We start from the raw sequence: 21415 nt of genomic DNA, 5'->3' as shown, positions 1-21415 counted from the left end.
CAGCGGTAGCAAATCCGACTGGCATCCATGAGGATGAGGGTTCGATCCCTGGCCTCGCTCAGTGGGTTAAGGATCCGGCGTGGCTGTGGCATGGGCTTGGAACTTCCACATGCCGTGGGTGTGGCCCTAAAAAAGAGAGAGAGGAAAAAAAAGTTTTGCCCCTTCAACTGTGAAACAGGTTAAGTCCTCTCCCGAGGTTGTACCTTGAGCGCCCGAGGCTGGGGGACGTGTGCTGGTTCCCCAGGGAACATGCGTGCCAGCTGCTCTGTCCTCACGCAGCGCCCGCGCCCCGCCTGGCAGCGAACCTGCTGCCCGCGCCTTGGGGGGCCGCGCTCTGCAGTGTGCGGCGGAATCGTGGAGGGAAGCGAGCCCCTGAGCGAGCGCGCTCTGCCCTGAGTGTCTCAAGCCTGCCGAGTCGCATCCAGCCTGTCCTCTGCCTCAGGAAACGCGGCAGCACTTTGGGCGATGCTGCCCCCGGCCCCTGGCAACAGCTGCGGGGCCTCAGGGCCCGGAAGAAACCACCGCTGCGAAAACACCGTGAGACCCCTGCAGGGAGGAAGCGCGGCCCCCACCTCTCCTCCTCACCCCTTCCCCCCCCCCCCCAGCTGAGCCTCGTCCTCACACCCCTGCTCCCCCCGCCCCAAGGGTGCTCTGGCGGCAGCCCGGTCCTCTGCGACGGCGGCTCCCATGCCGACCGGGACCCTGGATCCAGGACCCCCAGCCAGATTTGGGTCATGGCACAGGGAGCTCATTGTTTTTATTGTTTGTTTTTTGTTTTTAATGCTTTTAGGGCCACACCTAGGGATGTGTGGAGGTTCCCAGGCTGGGGATCTGTTCGGAGCTGTAGCTCCCGGCCTCCACCACAGCCACAGCGTCGCCAGCTACGGGCCACGTCTGCAACCGACACCACAGCTCACGGCAATGCCGGATCCTTAACCCACTGAGCGAGGCCAGGGATCGAACCCACAACCTCATCATGGATGCTAGTTGGATTTGTTTCCGCTGCACCACAACGGGAACTCCTAACGTAGTGAATTTTTGAATCAGGAAATTATCTCTGTCTTTCATCCTTCACAGTCTGTTTTTCCGGAAGTTCTTTCAGCTCATCCTGTGCCAGTGAAGTTTTTTTTAAATTGCAGTATGGTTGATTTCCAGTGTTGTGTTAGTTTCAGGTGTACAGCACCGTGAATTGCTTATACCTGTGTAAGCATGTCTTCTTTTTCAGGTTCTTTTCCCTTACTGGTCATTACAAAACATCGAGTATAGTTCCCAGTGCTGTACGCTAGGTCCTTGTTGGGTTTCTTTTTTCTTTTTCTATTTCGGCTGCACCCATGGCAAATGGAAGTTCCCAGGCCAGGGATCGATTCTGAGCCGAAGCTGTGACCTACACCACAGCTGCAGCAACGCCAGGACCATAAGCCACTGTGCCAGGCCAGGGATTGAATCAGTGCTCTCCTAGGGGCAGGCCAGCGCCTGACCCGCTGTGCCACGGGCCCGGTTGTCTCTTTGATGTGTAGCAGAGCATGTGTGTTCACCCAGACTCCTCATTTACCCCCTTCCCTTTCCCTTAGTAACCGTACATTTGTTTCCCATGTCTGTGGGTTTCTGTTTTGTAAATAAGTTTGTCTTTTTTTTTTTTTAGGTTCCGTGTGTTGAGTGATACTGGGATATTTGCTTTGTCTAACTGAGGTCATTTAGTGTGAGAATCTCTAGGTCCATCTGCATGGCTGAAGCTGGCACTGTTTCCTTCTTTCTTAAGGCCCAGTGCTGTTCCGGTGTGTCTTTGTGCCACGTCTTCTTTTTTTTTTTTGTCTTTTTGCCATTTCTTGGGCCGCTCCTGGGGCGTATGGAGGTTCCCGGGCTAGGAGTCGAATCGGAGCCGTAGCTGCCAGCCTACGCCAGAGCCACAGCAACGCGGGATCCGAGCTGCGTCTGCAACCTACACCACAGCTCACGGCAACGCCGGAACCTTGACCCACTGAGCAAGGGCAGGGACCGAACCCGCAACCTCATGGTTCCTAGTCAGATTCGTTAACCACTGTGCCACGACGGGAACTCCTGTGCCACGTCTTCTGATCGCTCCCTCTGTTGATGGGCTCTTGGGTTCTTCCCATGCCTTGGCTGTTGTGGGTGGGGCTGCTGTCAACATCGGGCTGTGTTGCCCCTTTTCCTTGAGCACAGCGACTGTGAGCCTCCTCCTCCCGTCAGCGTCCTGGGACAGCCGTCCAGGAGTTCCTTCCATCCTGGTAACCCCTCCAGTGAGCTGGTTCCCTAGCAGTGCCCAGGGCCGTGTTTTTGGTGTTTGTCTAACAGCTGGGTGCTGGGCGCCCTGCTGAGCACCACGGCCTCCCGTGTTTTCACAGCCGTGAGCACCGAAGCCTCTTGCCTCTGCCCACGCTGCGGCTCCACGGGGCGGATGAGAAACTGAGCCCCGAGGCTGGGCCTGGGCCCAGGGTGGGCTGCGGAGGAGGGCACGTGGTCCCCCGCCTGTCTCCCCAGCCCTGTGCCCTGCCACCTCTCTCACTCCCAGAGTGACTTTAAAAAGAACAGTTTGAAGTCAGCAGAGCAGCCTACCCCTCGCCCCTCCCTTCGTGCTGACCTTGTCTCACGTTTGGCTGCTGCTCCTCCCTCCCTGCCCTCCCCGACCGTGTGGGGTGTGCGAGTTTCACTGAACCCCTGAGCATAAGCGGCTTATGTTAGGTAAGGTCCCCAGTGCCTGCTACTTCAACGCCTGTCTTCAACTAGGGACAGTCTTTTACTTAACCCCAGAAACTTGAAATTTAAAGCTGACAGAACACGTGTTTACCCAGTCTGCCGTCTTGTGCCATTTTTGCCGGTTGGCCCAGTGCTGTTCACCAGGTCTGGGCACTGTGCTTACTTGTCATGTTTCAGAATCATTTTCTAATGTTTTGTAAAATTATTTTGATTTGTATTTCTTTACTGAAATGTCTTTTTTTTTTTTTTTTTGCTTAGAACTGTACCTCTGGCATGTGGAAGTTCCCAGGCTAGGGTTTGAATCAAAGCTGCAGCTGCAGCTGCAAGCCGCAGCCACAGCAACTCGGCGTCTGAGCTGTGTCTGTGACCTACACCACAGCTCACAGCAGCCCCAGATCCTTAACCCATCGAGCGAGGCCAGGGATCGAACTGCATCCTCACGGATACTAGTCAGGTTCGTTTCCCTTGAGCAACAAAGGGAAATCTCCAAAATGTCTTTTCTGGAGTTCCCGTCGTGGCGCAGTGGTTAACGAATCCGACTAGGAACCATGAGGTTGCGGGTTCGGTCCCTGCCCTTGCTCAGTGGGTTAACGATCCGGCGTTGCCGTGAGCTGTGGTGTAGGTTGCAGACGCGGCTCGGATCCCGAGTTGCTGTGGCTCTGGTGTAGGCCAGTGGCTACAGCTCCGATTCAACCCCTAGCCTGGGAAACTCCATATGCCGCGGGAGCGGCCCAAGAAAGAGCAACAACAACAACAACAAAAGACAAAAAAAAAAAAAAAAGACAAAAGACAAAATGTCTTTTCTTGAAGGTATTTGTAGGCTCATCTCTCTTTGAAACTGCTAAGACCAAGTTTTTGGCCATTTTCTGGTAAACCAAACAAGATTTTCTTTTTCTTTTTCTTTCTTTCTTTCTTTCTTTCTTTTTTTTTTTTTTTTTTTGCTTTTTAGGGCTGTACCTACAGCATATGATGGTTCCCAGGTTAGGGGTCCAATCGGAGCTGTAGCTGCCGGCCTCCACCACAGCCACAGCCACGCCAGATCCGAGCCACGTCTATGACCCCAGCCACAGCTCATGGCAACTCGAGCCTTAACCCACTGAGCAAGGCCAGGAATTGAACCTGCATCCTCGTAGAGATAGTCTGGTTCGTTAACCACTGAGCCACGAAGGGAACTCCCTCAGACAAGATTTTCTAAAAATTTCTTTTACAAGTTGTTCAATAGAGAACAATTGCTTTTTTTTTTTACATTAAATTTTGCTTCTGCATTTCACTCCTACACACCTTAATCTGAGTCATGTTTTACACAGACAGATACATTCTCTTTCCTTGTATGTGTCGTATGTCTTCTGGAAATAGTCTGTGCCTTAATAGGCCTCTTCTGAAGAATTAAGCTTCCTCATGTTCTGCATCTAATTTCCAGCCAGATCTGGGTCATTCATGAGGCTTGTCATTTTCATAATTTCATTAGTTTCCTCAAATGTTATCAACTTTACCATTCTTGCCAAGTTAGACCCTTTCTGTAGTAAATACCATGTAGCTTTTTTTTTTTTTTTTTTTTTACACTAATATCTCACTTATCTGGATTGTAGCTGATTCCCAGGAAGAGAGAAATGGATACTTTCCCCAAAGCATATGCCCAGGCTTCTTGTTCTTAGACATTTCTGAGAGCCCCCCCGTGCCTTTGTTTAGGCGTTTATTCCCCCCCTCCCCCTGCCCCCATTTTTGGCCACTCTGAGGCACGGGGAGCTCCTGGGCCGGGGATCAGATCCAAGTCACAGTAGCAGCCTGAGCCGCAGATGTGCCCTGAGCCGTGGCAGTGGCAACGCCGGATCCTTTCTCCACTGTGCTGGGCTGGGATCAAACCCACACCCCGGTGCTTCCAAGCCACCTGCCGATCCTGTTGCACCACAGCAGGAGCTCTGTTGGTGCTGTTATTCTTGACACGCTCAGAGTCATAGCACACTTAGCCCGTGGTTTCTAAGACCGTAGCTAGTCACCAGCAGGTTAGGCGTGGGTCGTGAGCGTCACATGGCGTGGCCGCGGACCCTGGCTGGAAGCCCTGCAGAGGAGGGCGGATGCCTGGGATCCTCTGCAAGTTCTGGGGTCACATCAGAGCATATTGTGCGTGGACCCCCATCTTCAGGCTCGGGAGAATAACATCCAGTTACTACTGTCGTTATAGTACAGTCCTTAGAAGCAGGTGCCTGAGGATGAGACTCTGCCCCTTCCTAGTCATGTTGTTATCTGCAAAGTAAGGGTATTAAAAACAACCACCAGAGTTCCCGTCGTGGCTCAGCCGAACCCGACTAGGATCCATGCAGATGCAGGTTCGATCCCTGGCCTCGCTCAGTGGGTTAAGGATCTGGTGTTGCTGTGAGCTGTGCTGTAGGCCGCAGACGTGGCTCAGATTCTCCGTTGCTGTGGCTGTGGTGTAGGCTGGCGGCTTCAGCTCTGATTCAGCCCCTAGCCTGGGAACTTCCATATACTGTAGGTGCTCCCCTAAAAAGCAAAACAAACAAACCACTACCATCTAGGATTGTGGAGGGGATTAGCTGCTCAGCACGACTCCGGGCACATGGAAAGTGCCCTGTGCTTGTTCGCTCTGTGGGTACTCTGACAATGTTGGGTGGCGGGGTTGTTCAGAAAGCAAGGAGGTAGGGACCTGACTTGTAGAACTCTTTGTTGCACACCTGCGGGGTGCCTGCCTGCCGTTGACAGCAAAAAGGCACGGAAGTTACCATCACTGCTTGTAGTTTTGTGTTGGGGACTTAGGTTAGCAAATGATTGATCTCTTTGGGGTAGAATGCGGCATACAGCAGTGTAGACCCCACCTCCGCTGCTAGTGCAGTGGAAGAGCTTGTCTGAGATTTGATGGAGACCAGGCGTCCAGGAGGACTTCCTGGAAGAGGTGGCACTTGAGTCGAACCTTGAAGAGTATGGCTGATGGCCACCGTGCAAAGTGCTACTTATGTGCCTGACACCATTCTGAGCACCTTAAATGGGTTGAAGCCTTTGATCCTCATGGCAGTCTTAGGCCAGTCCTGCTGTTGTCCATCTTCTATAGAAACGGGGGCACAGAGAAGTGAATTTGCCCAAGTTCCACTCCAGAGCCCACCTGGGTCCTCACTACCCCTGTGAAGCGAAGGTGGCAGAGACAGGAAGTGGCACAGGCAAGGGCTGGCCGTGGGGCGAGAGGTGGACGCAGGCGGCCGTGGGGGCGCGTGGGCGTGGGCGGAGCCCTGAATGCCGCAGGGCGGCTTGGGAGCCACGGTGAACTTGAGGAGCTGGGACCGTGAAGACCCCCAGCCGCACTGCAGGCCGCCCAACCCCCGTGTGCAGCCCTTGCTCTGCGCGGGAGGCTGGAACTGAGCTCGTGAAATTGAGTTGCCGTGTGGCCGAAATCAAGTTTTCATGCTTAAAGGGGCAAATCTCTATCTGTAGAGCAGGCTTCCTTTCACCAGGCGTTTTCCAGATCGCAAGGCAAAGAAGCCTTCGCTCCAGTTCTGTGAGGTGTGCTGACCTTTGTTGCGGCCACTGAAGTTTGTGACCCGTCCGCGTTGCAGGTCGCTGTGGTCAGGATGAAGAGCACCGAGCGCATCTACGCCATGAAGATTCTCAACAAGTGGGAGATGCTGAAGCGAGCAGAGGTCAGTGCGCGGGCACCAGCCCGGCTGGGCCGCAGCCACAGCCCTCGTACATCTGGGCCTTCCTCTGCCCGTACGCGGGCTCGTGAGCGCTGCACGCGCTCGCACACGCACGCTCACTCGTTAAGCCCGAGCACGCTCCCGGGCTTCAGGTGGCACGTGCTCGAGTGTGCACACACAGGCACATCCACACATGCACGCTCAGTCGTGAGGCCCGGCACGCTCCCGAGCTCCTGGACTCGAGGTGTCCCCGGCTCAGGGGCGTTCCTGCTTCGCGGCGTCCTGGCGCCCCGGCTTGGTCTCGGTGAGCACGGGGTGGCTTGTCCTCCTCCCTGTCCACACCTGTCTCCTTTCCAGCTGTGGCACCGGCACAAGGTCTCCCTAGGTTGTGCAAGGTCATAAGTTGCGGGTGAAGCTGGGCTTTTAGGTTTTTTTTCTTTTTTTGTCATAAGTTTGGTCTGCCCTTAAAACAGCCAGGGATCACTCTCCCCGTCTCGCCGTGGCGCTGCGCTGCTTGCGCCCTTGGTCGGGAGTTGTGGGCAGCCCGTCCTTGGTCCTCGCCGTGGGCGGAGCGGCCCCCAGTGTGCCGTCTAAGACGGCTCGGCTGGTGCAGTGAGACTGCGAGAGGCTCCGTAAAGCAGTCGCGGCTACTTTGGTCGCTCACTCCTCTCCTCCTGGAGAGCAGTGGGGATTCCAGACTAATACATGCCGACGGGCGCTGACCCCTTCCCAGGGGGGCGGGGGTGCGTGCATTTATCAGATCGCAACCAACCGGGTCAGCCCGCCCGCTCCCTGGCCGGGGGGTGGGGGTGGGGTACGGGCCAGCCGCTTTGGTGACTCTAGACATTGAAAAGAAACGCAAAGACTCCGTACTGGCGATCTGAGTTTAAGACGGGGTCTTGGGGTTCACTGTGGCTCAGCCTGTTTAGACCCTGACATAGTATCCAGGAGGATGCGGGTTTACTCAGTAGGTTGAGGATCCAGTGTTGCCACAAGCTGTGGCGTAGGTCACAGATGCGCTTAGATCCTGCTCGGCTGTGGTGTAGGCCGGCAGCTGCGGCACAGTTTGGATCCCTAGCCTGGGAACCTCCGTATGCTGCAGGCGTGGCCCTTTTTAAAAAAGGAGGGGCTTTTTGCTGGACATAGATAGGTAGACACTTGAGCATGTGGCCATCTGGTGGGACATCTCTGGACACTAGAGGCTCTGGGCCGGGCCAGCCTTCTTTCAGCCGCCCCTGCACCAGTCCTATTGTCTCAGGCGACAGGGCTTCCAGAACTCCTGGTCTCTGGACACCTGGGCGCTCTACACTCATGTAGGCCTACATAGGCGCTTGTCTGCTTCAGTCATGTTTTTGAACAAAAAAAAGTTGTTTTTGTCTTTTTGCCTTTTCTAGGGCCACACCCTCGGCATATGGAGGTTCCCAGGCTAGGGGTCGAATCGGAGCTGTAGCAGCCGGCCTACACCACAGCTACAGCAGTGCGGGATCTGAGCCGTGTCTGTGACCTACCCCACAGCTCATGGCAACCCCGGATGCTCAACCCACTGAGCAAGGGCAGGGATCGAACCCGCAACCTCATGGTTCCTAGTTGGATTGGTTAACCACTGAGCCATGACGGGAACTCCAAAAAAAGTTTTGAAAGTTTAGAAAAGAAAAGCTTGTGGAAAACAAGTTCTAAGGTCACTGTGGGAGCGGGGGGGGGCGGGGGGGGGCGGGGGGGTGGCGCTTGCTCGGGCCGGCGCTTGCTCGGGCCGGGCTGCCCGCCTCCGCCGGCGCGGTCGGACAGACACAGACGCTCTCCCCCCACTTCTCTGCAGACGGCTTGTTTCCGGGAGGAGCGGGACGTGCTGGTGAACGGCGACTCTCAGTGGCTCACCACGCTGCACTACGCCTTTCAGGATGAAAACTATCTGGTAGGTTTGGGGCCCCCAGGACCTCGGGACTGTCACGCGGCTTCTCGCCAACGTTTTTAAAATAAGCAAGACCTTTGGCGCTCGTGCTGCTTCGAGTGTGTTTGACGATAAAGCCGAGGGTTTGTTGGAACGTGCTGACCGCCGGGTGGACCTTAGCTAGACTTGGCGAGTCGCATCCACGCCCCTCCAGTCACCAGATGACCTGCTTCGTCTGTTCACTTGGTTGATTGCGGTTGCACAGACTGGGCGTTGAAAACATTTTCTGTCTTGAGTAAGAGAAAGACACTGCTCTGGGCACTGACGGCGCGTTCCCGCCACGGCTCCGGGGCTCCCGGGCGGCGCGGGCCCGTGCTGGCTGCGGTCTGTCGTCACCCCCGCCCCCCGGGCCACCTGACACAGCTGTTTGGGTGACTCTCGGCTTCCCTGTTCTTGTCATCTCCTCTGACTGGAGCTGGGCTCGCCGTCCGGAGGGACCCGTCCACCCCGATCATGCCTGTGGCTGGAGTTGCTTGTGGACAGTTCAGAGCGAAAGGGAAGCCAGACCTTCGGCTCGGGCCCGAGTGTTTCACAACGGCTTTGTTAGGTCTTTTAATTCTGAGAGTGACTTTCCAGGTTTGCCTAAACCTAAAAACACCTGTGCCACAGAGCTCGGGGGGCAAGGGGCCTGCACAGACTGGGGAGCAGCCCCTCAGCCCAGGTCCTCCGGCCGCTGGGCGGTTGGCACGGTTCCCCCGCAGTGGCCGCCCGGGGGACTTAGGTGCAGGGTCTCGGCTGCCTTCTCTCCAGAGCTCCTGGCTTGTGAGTTCGTTCTCAGTAATGGGCTCCGTTTGCTCACCGCAAGGGCAGCGATGCAGGATTTCTTTCACTCATCTTAAAATAACCTCAGATATCAGAAGCCCCCTGTGTTCACATGTCCAGGATCGGGTCAAACAGTTGGTTATGCTCTGTCTTTAGAACCGAGTGAACACGTGTCTGGTCGATGGAGGGGCAGCTGGCTTTGCTGAGCACGGGCCCCGGGGGTGTCTCCATCCGTCTCCCCAGGGGCCGGGCGAGCTAGGCGGTCATGAGTCTCTCACCACTTTATGAACGGGGCGTGTGGGGCGAGGGAGACGAATCACTTGCCCCCGGTTGTCACAGCGGCACGGGGCTGTGCTGGGACCCAGCCCAGGCCTCTCTGGCAGGAGGGCTGCTGAGAGCAGGGTCCCGACACCCTGACGCCACCTCCGCGTAGCCCCTGCCTCCTGAATCAGCGTCTCGGCTTTGAGCGGACTGTCCCCAGCTCATCTCCTCTCTGGATAAGACCTGAATGAAGCTTCTAAGAGTGCTTGGCGACATGGGTCTGTGCAGAAGGAAAACCGCGGTTTTGTTTCTAGCTTTTTTCCTGAAGTCAGCGTGGCGCGGTGCTGTCTGAAATGTTAGGCGTTACCAGCTCGTCCCGAGTTAGGAGCCGCTTAGGGGATACAGTGAGGAAGGCGCCTTCCTGAGTTCGGGGAGTTGCCCAGTTAGAGGGAGTGTGAGCGCTGGTGGGAGAAGGAAGCCCGGCCTGTGTCTATGCACCCGGGGCTGTGGGCCAGGTGTGGCCCCTGCCACCCACGAGGGCCGTCTGCAGGCACCAGCGCCAGTGACCACCTCCCGGGGCGGACGCCTGGAGGAGGGGGGCGGGAAGCTGGGCCCCTCGGGACGGGGCCGCCCTGCAGAGCCCAGGCGCGTGGCCGTCTCCACAGTCAAGCCTTTTGGACCTGTCCCTGAAGGGTGTCGCCCTATTGACCGCAGCCAGAAGGCTGCCTTAGGCGACAGAGGAAATCCTTGGTCTAGTTCTTTTGTTGCAAAGCTAAGTTTCTGCTTGTCTGCCTCCTGAGCCCTTGCAGTCGGCCTCCTTGTGCCCTTGCCCCCCAGCGCTGCTGCCGGCGGCTTTTGCCTGTCCTCTTGGACTTCCCAGTGGACCCGGAAACTGTTGCGGCTCAGCTGGATGTGGCCCTTGACTCTGCTGCCACTTCCTTTAGGGGCTGGTGTCTCGGCGCCCTCACCCGCATGTCCGTCCGCAGCTGCCAGGGTCTCGCCCAGGATTGTCTCTGCTCTCGGCCCAGCACTGTGACCCCCACTTCTCGCCTCCCCGCGCCCCCGCAGTCCTGCTCTGGCCCCTCCCTGACGTCCACTGCGGCTCCCACCTGTCTCGGGGTGCAGCCCGCAGTCCCCTCTGTGGCCTCACCCCCTCCTTCCCCGCCGGGCTCCACGTGGCCGCTGGTTCCCACGTCTCGAACGTGCCTTTGTCTGGAACCCGACCCTTGGCCCCCCGGCGGCTTTCCCCTGCGTCAGCCCTTCCTTCCCAGGTCCTGCTCTGCCCCCCACGCTGCACAGTTCCACTTCCTTCCTGGCGTCTGTCCCTCTGAAATTACTGTCTTCATCTCTGGGCTTGCTTCTGGTTCCTCTCCCTGCACTTGACGTCAGCCCCACACCGGAGGGACCTGTGGCCTGGGCTGGGCCGGGCGTGGGGCGGCCCGTGTGTCATTGAGAGAGAGGGTCCACGAAGGTCCTTTAAGGTCCTCGGTGTAACTGGAGCTGTGCCAGGCCTGGGCGGACGGGGACCTTCACACGGCGCTCCTGCCCTTAGGACCCTAAGGACCCACTGTCGGAGGGAAGGGATGGTGCCAAGAGGCCCCGGGTGGGGCTGCCGGACGAGGCCGCCCCTGGGCGGGGTGGGGGCACCTGGAGTGAGTCCTGCAGGCCAAGTTCTGGGGCAGGTCAAGGGTCTTCCTTCCTCAGGCCCAGCCACGTGCTGACGGGTGGCGAGCATGCGCCCAGAGTCCAGATGCTTGGGGTCACATTCTAGCTCTGCTCCTTGCTGGCCGGGTGACATGGGGTGTGTCACCAAGCCTCCTTTCCCTGCCTTAAGGTGGGGTCGTGACAACTGTGTTCAGTGCCGCGGGCAAAGGCAGGACCTGAGCGCTGCCCTCTGAGTGGCAGCTCTTCGGGCCGGCAGCGTTCCTGTCTCCAGTTAAAACGGACCGCTCAGACCAGAGCGCCCCCTCTTAAAAGGGATGGCATCGGAGAGGGTGATTCCGTGAGGCCGGGCATGGCATCTTCAGCAGTCTCTGTGCCCGGCCCCAGCAGAGGGCCTTGCTGCCGCCCTGACTCTGCCAGCGGGCCTCCCTGGCAGAGCCTCCGGGTGCAGCCTGGGGCTCAGTGGCGCCTTGGCCTCCCCGCGGTTGCTCTGAGCTCTGTTCCAGCAGCTCATCTCCGGATCCTTCTTGGGCTGAGCCCATAAGTTCTTAGCTTTCATTTGCTGGTGATACTGTTTTGCTAGTTAGAGCTGCTGATTTTGTGTGATTCTAGATAATTCACCTCCCTTCTCTGGTCCCATGTCCTCTTCCTGTGGCGGGAGGGTCTGGAGAATTATTTGTAAAAATCCCTAGGACTTGATGGGCTATTTCTTATTTGTTCTTCTACTTTGGGTCACTAGCTTTCAGAGTGCCTCTCCAGTGTCCAACCCCACAATTGTTTTTTCCGTTGATTAAATATATGCGTGTGTGTTTTCCCCATTTAGACAGCTTTCATTTTAGTGTTTGCGCTGCAGATGGTTGGTTTTACATGATCAGAGATGCTCGTTATTTCCACATATTTTTTCTTCTGAAGATAATGGTGTCTCCTGCCCGTGTTGCTTTGAGTGCCTCTTAACATTATCCTAAAGTCCTTCGAACTTTGTGCAGGAGGAGGATTCTCACAAAGAAAAAGATTCCTGTCCAGGAAGGTTTCATTTGAGCATATCTTCTGAAGATGTTTTGTTTTTTTCATAATCAAGGATGTTTGTTATTCCCAGTATTTTTTTTAAAGGAAGTTGGCTCTTCCGCCTGTGCCAGTTTGTGGTAAGGACCAAGAGTATCCACTTTCGGGGTGTCCTGTCCCCATGTCCATACACAACTGGCCCTCCTTGGACTGTTCACAGACGGTTGGCGCCTGTGGCCTGGGGATGTTGAGTCCTGCACATAGTCCAGAACCAGGCAGGTCATCAACTCCTGGAATTACTGGGGTTCCCAGGCAGAGACAGAGGGCCAGGCACAGGTGACAAAGCCCTGCCGATGGCCTGGACACCTCAGCTCACCAGGGAGCATAGCACGGCCCCTGAGAACGGGTGGCAGTGTGTGTGGGGCCAACAGAAATTCCCATCAGACAGCAGCCGAAGCTGCTCTTTCTCTGCTGTCCAGTGTCCTCCCTGCATGTGTCAAACACCAGCCCCGGGGAGCAGACACGTGGGGAGACAGACTTACCTGCATGTCTGTGGCATGAGGTCTCCAGTGAGGCCATGAGCCTGCATCTGCTCGTCCATCTGCTGCCTTTACTGTAGGTAAAATTTCTTTTTTCTTTTCTGCATTTTAGGGCCATTTCTGTAGCCTATGCCATTCCCAGGCTAGGAGTTGAATCGGAGCTACAGCTGCCGGCCTACACCACAGTCACAGCTGCGCCAGATCTCAGCTGCCTCTGTGACCTATGCCGCAGCTCATGGCAACGCCAGATCCTTAACCCACTGAGCGAGGCCAGGGATGAACCCAAGTCCTCATGGGTGCTAACTAAGCAGGTTCTTTACCGCTGAGACACAACAGGAACTCCAGAATTTCTTACTCATTTGCTTTCTTTTTGAATTTTGTATTTCCATGAATCAACACAAAACTTTTAATTTCCAGTTCTTTATAATATATGTTAGGGGACCTGACTCTCCTTTTTCTCTTCAGACGTGTTGCTGACCTTGTTTGTTCGTTCTCCTTTAACCCAATTTAAAAATGATCAGAAGATTGGATTAGACATTTTTCCAAAGAGGACATGCAGAAGGCCAACAGACACATGAAACGATGCTCCACATCACTGGTCATCAGGGAAACGCAACACAGAGCCACAGGGAGGTACCACCTCACGCCTGGCAGAATGGCTGTCAGCAGCAAGGACACGGATGCCAGGTGTCAGTGAGGCCGTGGAGCAGAGGGACGCCTGTGCGCTGTGGGTCGGGGGGGGGGGAAGCGGTGCCGCCGCTGGGGGGGGCCGGGGCGGGGGAGCTCAGAGACGGAAAACCATACCGAGTGATCCGCGCCCTCCTGGGCATGTGCATCAGCAAACCCCAAAGCCTAATTGAAAAGGTACGTGCAGCCCGGTACTCGTAGGAGCATTATCTGCAATTGCCGACATACGGAAGCAGCGTCGGCGTCTTGGGCGATGAGTGGAGGAAGAAGAAGAAGGCTACTCGTCACACAGAAGAGCTGAGGAGGGAGCTCCCATCACCGCGCAGCGGAAACGAATCTGACTAGCATCCAGGGGGATGTGGGTTCGATCCCTGGCCCCGCTCAGTGGCTTAGGGATCCAGGTTGCTGTGGCTGTGGTGGAGGCCGGCAGCTGTAGCTCCAGAGCGACCCCTAGCCTGGGAACCTCCATATACCATGGGTGCGGCCCTAAAAAGACACACACGTGCACACACGCACAAGCCGAGGAGTGTCTGTGTGGTGCAGCACGTTAAGGATCTGGTGTTGTCACTGCGGTAGCTCAGATTGGATCCCTGGCCTGGGAACTTCCTCCTGCCACAGTGTGGCCAAAAACCAAAATTTTGCCATTTGCAGCAACATGGATGGACTTGGAGGGCATTGCGCTAAGTGAAATAAGTCAGAGAAAGACAAGTATCGTATATCATTTATATGTAGAATCTTTAAAAATACAACAAACTAAGTGACTAAAAAAGAAGCAGACTCACAGTAGAATGAGCTAGTGTTTACCAGTGGGAGAGGGGAGCGGGACGGGGCTGGATGGGCTGGGGGAGGAAAAAGGGTTATTATGGGATTATATGAAATCACATGTGTGAAACTCGAACATCACAAAGTGCTGTAACATTTAAAGACTCTTTTATATGGAGTTCCCACTGTGGCTCGTGGGTTGAGAACCTGACTAGTATGCGTGAGGATGAGGGTTCGATCCCTGGCCTCACCCCGTGGGTTAAGAATCCAGCCTTGCTGCAGGGTGCAGCGTAGGTCTCAGATGTGGTTTGGACCCCGTGCTGCTGTGGCTGTGGTGTAGGCCGGCAGCTGCAGCTCTGATTTGACCCCTAGCCTGGGAACCTCCATATGGATGCGGCCCAAATAAATAAGTCATCTTTCATTTAATTAAGAAAAGGGTTGAGGTAGAATATTTCTGAAGAACATGAAGAGAGTTGTACGAATGAAACCTAGTGACACAGCTGGTTGGGAGGCGTAACAGTATCGGGAAGTCAGTGATCCTGCCACCGGCGTATACGTGGAGTTTGACTCTGCGTTGATCCCATCCGATTGTGTTGCGCAGGCGGGCGTTTTAGGGACAGCGGGAATAAGTGTTGAAACCTCTTCTCTGCCAGGCACATAAGTTAAACTGAAGCAGGATTGCGGCGGCTCAGGGCCCGGGTCTGAGGGGAAGCCCTGGGCGGCCAGACCCCCGAGGCGAAAGCTCCCGCGGCCGAGGTCGGGCCTTGAGCTCGGAGGCCCCGTGCCGACTCAACCCTGCGTCCTCTGCCCGTCTCTCCCCCCCTCCAGTACCTGGTCATGGACTACTACGTGGGCGGCGACCTGCTGACCCTGCTCAGCAAGTTCGAAGACCGGCTCCCGGAGGACATGGCGCGGTTCTACATCGGGGAGATGGTGCTGGCCATCGACTCCATCCATCAGCTCCACTACGTGCACAGGTAACCCACCACCGGGCGGGGCTGTAGGCGCTGTGCTTGCCGTGTTCACCTACGCCCCTCGGAGTTCCTGAGCCTGAGACCCTGGCTTCCAGACGCCGCTGCTGGGTCCCCCCTGACTGCCTCGGGGCGGGACTGTGCCTTCAGCGGTGCAGGCGAGAGGTTCACCGCGCCAGGAGCCCTCTGACGTTGCCCCGAGGTCAAGGCGGAACCTCTGGCCTGGCTGGCACTTGCCCAGCAGAGGCAGGTCCTGCTCCCAGTGTGGCGATGGCGCCTGGTGTCGGAGTGACGGCCCTTCAGGCCCTTGCGCGAGTGTGACCTTGCTGCTCGGGGGAGAAACGGAGGCCCCGGGCCGCGGGACCGCTTGCCTCGGGCCACGTGCTCCTGCCCAGGGAGCTGTCCCCGGGTAACGGGTGCTGCTTCTGGGGCCCCGAGGTTTGGGGAGGTGCGTTTTCCCTTCTCCTGTTTTCTTTAATGTCCTCGTGCCTGCTTTTGTAACAGTTTAACGTTCGATTTTATACTCTTCCTGCTGGAACTTTGCCTCATGTACAGCAGAGAGAGGAATGTCTGTATTTGTCCCAGGTCCCTGGGGAAGTTAATTTGAACTCCTTCTGAATAGTCTGTTCTTTCTTATTTTTCACTTATTAGAAAGCTTTCTCTTTGTTTTCTTAATTGGTTGTGTAGAAGCTTTGCTCTGTCTTTTAACCTCTGGGTAGAGTAGGAAACACTGAAATCCGTAATTCAGAAACATTTTCTCCAAAGTCAGCTTTGCATCAGACTGAGTGCTTGAGCGATCTTGTCTCAGAACAGAAAGCTTTGCATTTTTGCTGGAAAGTTGACAAAGTTCGATAATACGGAAGTCATTCTGCCCTGTTCTCAGGGGTATGCTGTGTTAAAGTTGAAGCTACGTTTGGTGGGGCCCGAAGCCAGTGAGTTTCATTAGCATGAGAGCGTTGTCACTGGATTTGACAAGCGTGGCTTGGAGGTGGCTCTCAGCTCCTTTCCCGCGGGAGGACGTGGACCATCTGGGTGACTTTGGGCAGTGCCCTCTGCCCCATCGGCTGGCCTTCCGCAGGCAGAACGGCAGCTGCCCGGCTTTGGCAGCTGGACGCCTGTGGGGCTTCCCGGGGGGCTCGGACCAGGGAGCGGGCCATGCGGCTGGGTCAGCCCCGGATACCAGGCAAGGCAGAGCTGGAGACTGACAGGTGCCGGGAAGGCCGCAGCTGGAGGACGTCACACCCCAGGGAGAAGGGAGAGGACGTCGTAGGGTCCGAATAAGACAGGTACAGTTTTAAGGGAAAGGATATTCAGGAAACAGAAAAGACCTTAGAAAGGAGAAGCTGGAAAAAATGGACGGCCGAGGGTGAAGGCAGCGGTGGTCGGGCGGCTCTGGGCCTCCCCCAGGAGCTGGCCCGGACCACCCTGCACCCACCTGCACCGAACCGAACCCGTCGGTTTTGCAGTAGGAAGCCTCACCGGAGCGGGCTTGGAGCCTGGCACTGACGCGTCCCTCAGAAACTCAGGTGGTGGAGGACAGGACTGGGCTCCCTGCGCAGTGCGTCACGGGCAGGACAGGAAGGGAGGGTCCGACGGCGGTTTGTTCTGAGCACCCACGCACCCCGCTGGCCACGTCCCCTGTTCCCCAGGGTCCCAGTGGCTGACAGAGAAAAGGCACTTCCGGGGTGACCGGAGCTGCTGCTCAGCTGTGTGCCTGATTCTTTCCTTAAAGCACCACCGGCGCACGGACACTGGGCCGTGGGGGAGCCTGGGCTGGCTTTGTCCCAAGCAGGGTGGTGGCTCTTGGGGGCCGGCAGCTGCTGGACTGGCTTCTCTCCCAGTTGGCGGCGTGGGCACTGCTGGTGGAAGTTGTGGGTCAGTCCTTGGCCTGAGCCACCAGTGCTGTTCTGCCTGAGGGCCTCTCTGTAACCCCCCTGAATACAAACAGGCAATTCACTTAAAACAATAATACCATTTATTGATGGAATTATATTTTAAATATAGACTCACACGGCCCAAATAACCCAATGCCCCCTTTTTTTTTTTTTAAAGGGTACATGCAGGTGGTTAGGTTGAGCCCCTGGAGGGTGTCAAAGGCGGAGGGGCAGCTTGTGAAGACCCCTCCCCAGCCGTCTTCTCAGGGCCCAGGGTGTTGAGCAGTGAGCATCCTCTGGGAGTTTGCACTTCCCCCTTTGTGTCTGAAAGCGGGGTGGGGGGAGGGGTGGGGGGGGTCCCACCTGCCTGCTCTTCAGATTCCCTGATCGAGGCCCCACTGGCCAGTTTTGCGGGGCCGGCCTTGCCCGCCAAGGCTGCCGCCCGAACCCCAGGCCCCTCTTGGTGCCGAGCTCCTCCCTTGGCTCCCACGCGGCTGTCTGTTAGCGAGGAGGAGGAGGAGGAGGAGGAGGACGGGCGCGCGGCTGCTTTGCCGCCCAGCAGTTTGCCGCCCAGCAGCGGGTGACCCTGCGCCGCCGCCTCGGGTCTGGGCGGGACCCCGTGTGCGAGGCCCGCCTTGGGCAGGCTTTGGGAACCGCCTGGCTTCTGGTGGCTTCTCTGCTCTCACGCACGCATTTCCGGAGGAACCCCGGTTCCTTCAGCGGGCACAGCTTTCAAGACCAGGCGTGGGGGGCCCGGGGGGCCCATTAGCACAGGGTCGGGTGGGGGGTCCTGCCCTCGGCCCTCCCGCCCCCAGAGTGAAGGGCGCGCGCGCGCGCGCCGGGGTCCGCCTGGGGACCTCTCGCTCCCTCGTCTGGTCTCCGTCCCGCAGGGACCCGGCTCCCAGCGGCCTTAACCCTGCGGCGCCCAGGCCCCCGCTGCTCCCCCCCTCAGCGCTGTCGAGTCTCCTGTGAGATGCAAGCGGGGTCGGCCGTCTTCCTCAGCCTCAGGCGCGGTGGCTTGGTTTCATTTCTGGGTTTGGAGAAGGGGCACTTCTCACTCAAACCCAAACCATACGACGCGACCCCCAGAAACCCAGCCCCTCCTCATGCGCCCGCCCCTCCCTCCCGGTCCCCCGGCCCCCGGCGAGTCGCCCGGCCCACTTGGCTTCTGTTTGTCCCTGTGGATGCGAAAGATGAGCAGATGTGTCTCCTTGTTTCTCCTCTCCTTGAACAAAAGGTGCCACGGTAAAGAGGCACTTTGGCGGCTAGTTTTTCCCACCCAACAGATATCCTGGCAGTCATCCTGCAGCAGCTGGTGGGGCTCTTCCTTTTGACGCTTGCCTAGTACTCCACGCATTTCCGTACCCCTTCATCCCCTGTGGGTGGGCGTTTAGGCAGTTTCTAGGATTCTGCAATTACAAACAATGCCATAGATTAATATAACAGTGGGCAAATATCTTTTTAGAGTGTTAGTGTGTCTTTAGGGTAAATTCCTAGAAGTGGGCTCACTGGCTCAACGGAGAAGTAAAGACACATATTAGATAGATAATAATATTTTTTAGTTAGTTTTATGAAGTGTTGCTGGTTTCATCCCATAGAGAGTATACTTTTTAGTGGTCCCACCAGCAGTGTATGAAACTGCCTGTTTCCTTGCAGCCTTGCCAGCATAGTGTATTTTTAAACTTTTGCCATCTGATGGATGAGAGATGGTATACAGTTGGGTGGGTTTTTTGGTTTTGTGAGGTTGAGTATCATTTTTCTAGCTTTGTGTGTGTGTGAGTTGTTTATTTCATGTCATTTGCCCGTTTTTCTATAGGACTTTTGGCTTTTTTCTTTTAGTTGTTCAATATTTGCCCTTTATCTGTGATATATGTTGCAAATATTTTTTTCCCAGTTTGCTTTTTTTTTTTTTTGTCTTTTTGTCTTTTGTCTGTTGTTGTTGTTGCTATTTCTTGGGCCGCTCCCGCGGCATATGGAGATTCCCAGGCTAGGGGTTGAATCGGAGCCGTAGCTACCGGCCTACGCCAGAGCCACAGCAACGCGGGATCCGAGCCGCGTCTGCAACCTACACCACAGCTCACGGCAACGCGGGATCGTTAACCCACTGAGCAAGGGCAGGGACCGAACCCGCAACCTCATGGTTCCTAGTCGGATTCTTTAACCACTGCGCCACGACGGGAACTCCTGCATTTGTTTTTTGACTTCGCTTTTTGTAGTCTTTTGCCATGCAGAGTTTATGTATTAAATGTATTGGTCTTTTATTACGTCAGTATTCTGAGTCATGGTTAGACTCAGTTTTTAGTCCTTTGTCAAAATTTTATTGCAGTGGAGTTGATTTATAATGCTGTGTGAATTTCTGCTGTACAGCCAAGGGACTCAGTTATACGTATATATTCTTTTCCGTTTTGGCTCATCCCAGGGTACTGAATGTAGTACCCTCTGCTGTACAGTAGGACCCTGGTGTTTATCCATATCCTGTATAATAGTTGGCCTCTGTTAACCCCCAAATCCCAGTCCATCCCTCCCCATCCCACCTCCCCCTTGGCGGCAACCTCAAGACTGTTTTTTTTGTTTTTCATTTTAAACGCTCAGAAAAAAGGAAAACCCATGTTTTCTTTTCATAGTTTCATTTTTTACATGTGGCTGTCTGATCCACTACTCTTGTAGGTAGTGGATCTAATTTTATCTTTCAGAGGCTCTCCGATTGTCCTAGCACCAACGGTATCTGTACTGTTCCTTTCTTTTTTTAGATTCAGTGAATTTTATTATATTTAATTTCACAACATTTCCATCCCAAACCCCCAGCCCATCCCCCCCCCCCCATATACTGTTTCTTTCTGAATTTGGTCTGTTTCTGGACACTCTGTTCTCTTCCACTGTCATCTTTCTGTGCTTCAGGGCCACACTGCTTTAACTACAGAGGCTTGAAGAAAGGGAGGCCAGTCCCCCATCATACTCTTTCTCTTGGTGTTTTCCAGCTATTCTACACGTTGCAATAAACTTCAGTATCAATTTGTCTGGCTCCAAAAAACGGGACACTATTTTTTTTTTTTTTTTTTAATTCGATGGGCCTTTCAGTCCTCAGGTTCAAGTCTTTTTTACTTCTGGAAAGTTCTCCTGGATTATAGTTGTAAATATTGGTTCTGTTTTACTGTTTTGATTTCTTCAGGGACTCCCGTTGTATATACGTTGTGCCTTCTTGTCCTGTTCTCCATTCATTCTCCAGCTCCTTTCTTTCTGGTCCTTTTAAATTCTTTCTTTGTCTCATTTTTATTCTCACAGATCTTTTCTCCCTGTCTTCAGTGCCTTTCATTGGATTTTAAGTTGATGCTCCCTTGCCATCTTGTAATTTAGTCTTCATGTCTGTTTTCTGTTTCTTTCCTGGGTTAAGCCAACTCACTTTTTTTTTTTTTCTTATTTTTGTCTAGTTCTTTTCTTTTTATTTTTCTGACTCATTGTTTTGTGTCTCTTGCATATTCCCAGGTGGTTGGTTTGGGGGTGGGGGAGGGCTTGCTGGTACGGAGTTCCCAGGCCAGGGATCAGATCTGAGTCATAGTTGCAACCTGTCCTTTGTTCTGGTGCTGCAGAGATGCCACCAATCCTGTTGTGCCGCAGCGGGGGCTCCTCCTGAATGTTGATTTGAGGATATTTATTTCAGTTTAGAGTGCTGTGCTGTGCTGTTGGGTTTTCTTGTTTTGTTTGTCTCTTGGGGGTGTGAATTGTCATCTCTTGCCACATTTGTTTGTGAGACTCGCCCCATTCCTGGGAGGTGTTGGTACCCATGTGTTTGCACCGAGGGCAGCATTCTGTCGGAGGATTGCCCACGGCCGGCCCTTCTCCTGCAGGCGGCCTGACGTTAGCGGGACCCCACGCTGGCTGGTAGGAGTTGTGCCACGGGGAGCATCCTTGTCCTGCTCTTGGGAAACACGTTCTCTTTTAAAGTCTGTGGCACAGTGAAAACGAATCCGACTAGAGTCCATGAGGATGCAGGTTCGATTCCTGGCCTCGCTCAGTGGGTTGGGGATCTGGCATTGTCATGAGCTGTGGTGTAGGTTGCAGGCGCGGCTCAGATCCTGCATAGCTGTGGCTGTGGTGCAGGCTGGCAGCTGCTGCTCCAATTCAGCCCCTGGCCTGGGAGCCTTCATGTGCCGCGGGCGCAGCCCTAAAAAGACAAAAAAGCCGTTTGTGTTCCTTTCCATGCTGTCCAGTCACATAAGCCTGTTCTGCCAGGAAGGAGAGCCAGTTCCTTAAAGCCCACCCCCATCGCCCCCACTCCCCGCCAGGTGTCAGCAAGTACCCAGAACAGGCGGGAAGACCTCGGGTTTGCTTTGCTGCCCCCCGTGCACGAGTGTACAGGCCGTGCCACTCTTGAGCTTCCATGTCTTTGTCTGCAAGATACGGTCTGGAGGATGCGGTGGTTTGATACCTTCACCCATCAAGTTTCCGCTCAGGGTCTCTTTGTCAGTGGTAACGGCCTCCTGACTCCTTTGCTCTGTCTCTCTGCCCCTTTTATGTCTCCTCATGTCTCTGGAGCGCTGGCCATGCGGATTGCTCTCTGATGCCCAGCTAGCGTGGGGCCTCCGTTGCT

General features: G+C 55.3%; 1 protein-coding gene across 6 annotated transcripts in view; it reads left to right on the top strand.

The window, feature by feature from the left end:
• The window catches only part of CDC42BPB (CDC42 binding protein kinase beta), a 103456-nt gene that overhangs the window by 39529 nt on the left and 42512 nt on the right, over positions 1-21415 (top strand). For 4 of the 6 annotated variants that reach the window (XR_014811375.1, XR_014811374.1, XR_002341125.2 and 1 more), the window contains exons 3-5: positions 6279-6362; positions 8176-8271; positions 14811-14959. Coding sequence is in view for 2 of the 6 variants with exons in the window: in XM_021081621.2 (XP_020937280.2) it covers positions 6279-6362; positions 8176-8271; positions 14811-14959 (329 nt within the window). In the remaining 4 variants the exon portion in view is untranslated. Of the gene's footprint in view, positions 1-2401; positions 2561-3623; positions 3766-5042; positions 6363-8175; positions 8272-14810; positions 14960-21415 lie in introns of those variants that run through there. The other 2 variants (XM_084970197.1, XR_014811373.1) reach the window with 2 other exon arrangements.

Source organism: Sus scrofa, chromosome 7 (assembly GCF_054392235.1).
Source record: "Sus scrofa isolate SSC_HxYL_T2T_F1_AM1 chromosome 7, Sscrofa_HxYL_maternal_Yorkshire_Landrace_v2.0, whole genome shotgun sequence".
NCBI lineage: Eukaryota > Metazoa > Chordata > Mammalia > Artiodactyla > Suidae > Sus > Sus scrofa.
Note: the sequence above shows the minus strand (reverse complement) of the source record. Positions and strands in the feature narration are given on the sequence as shown.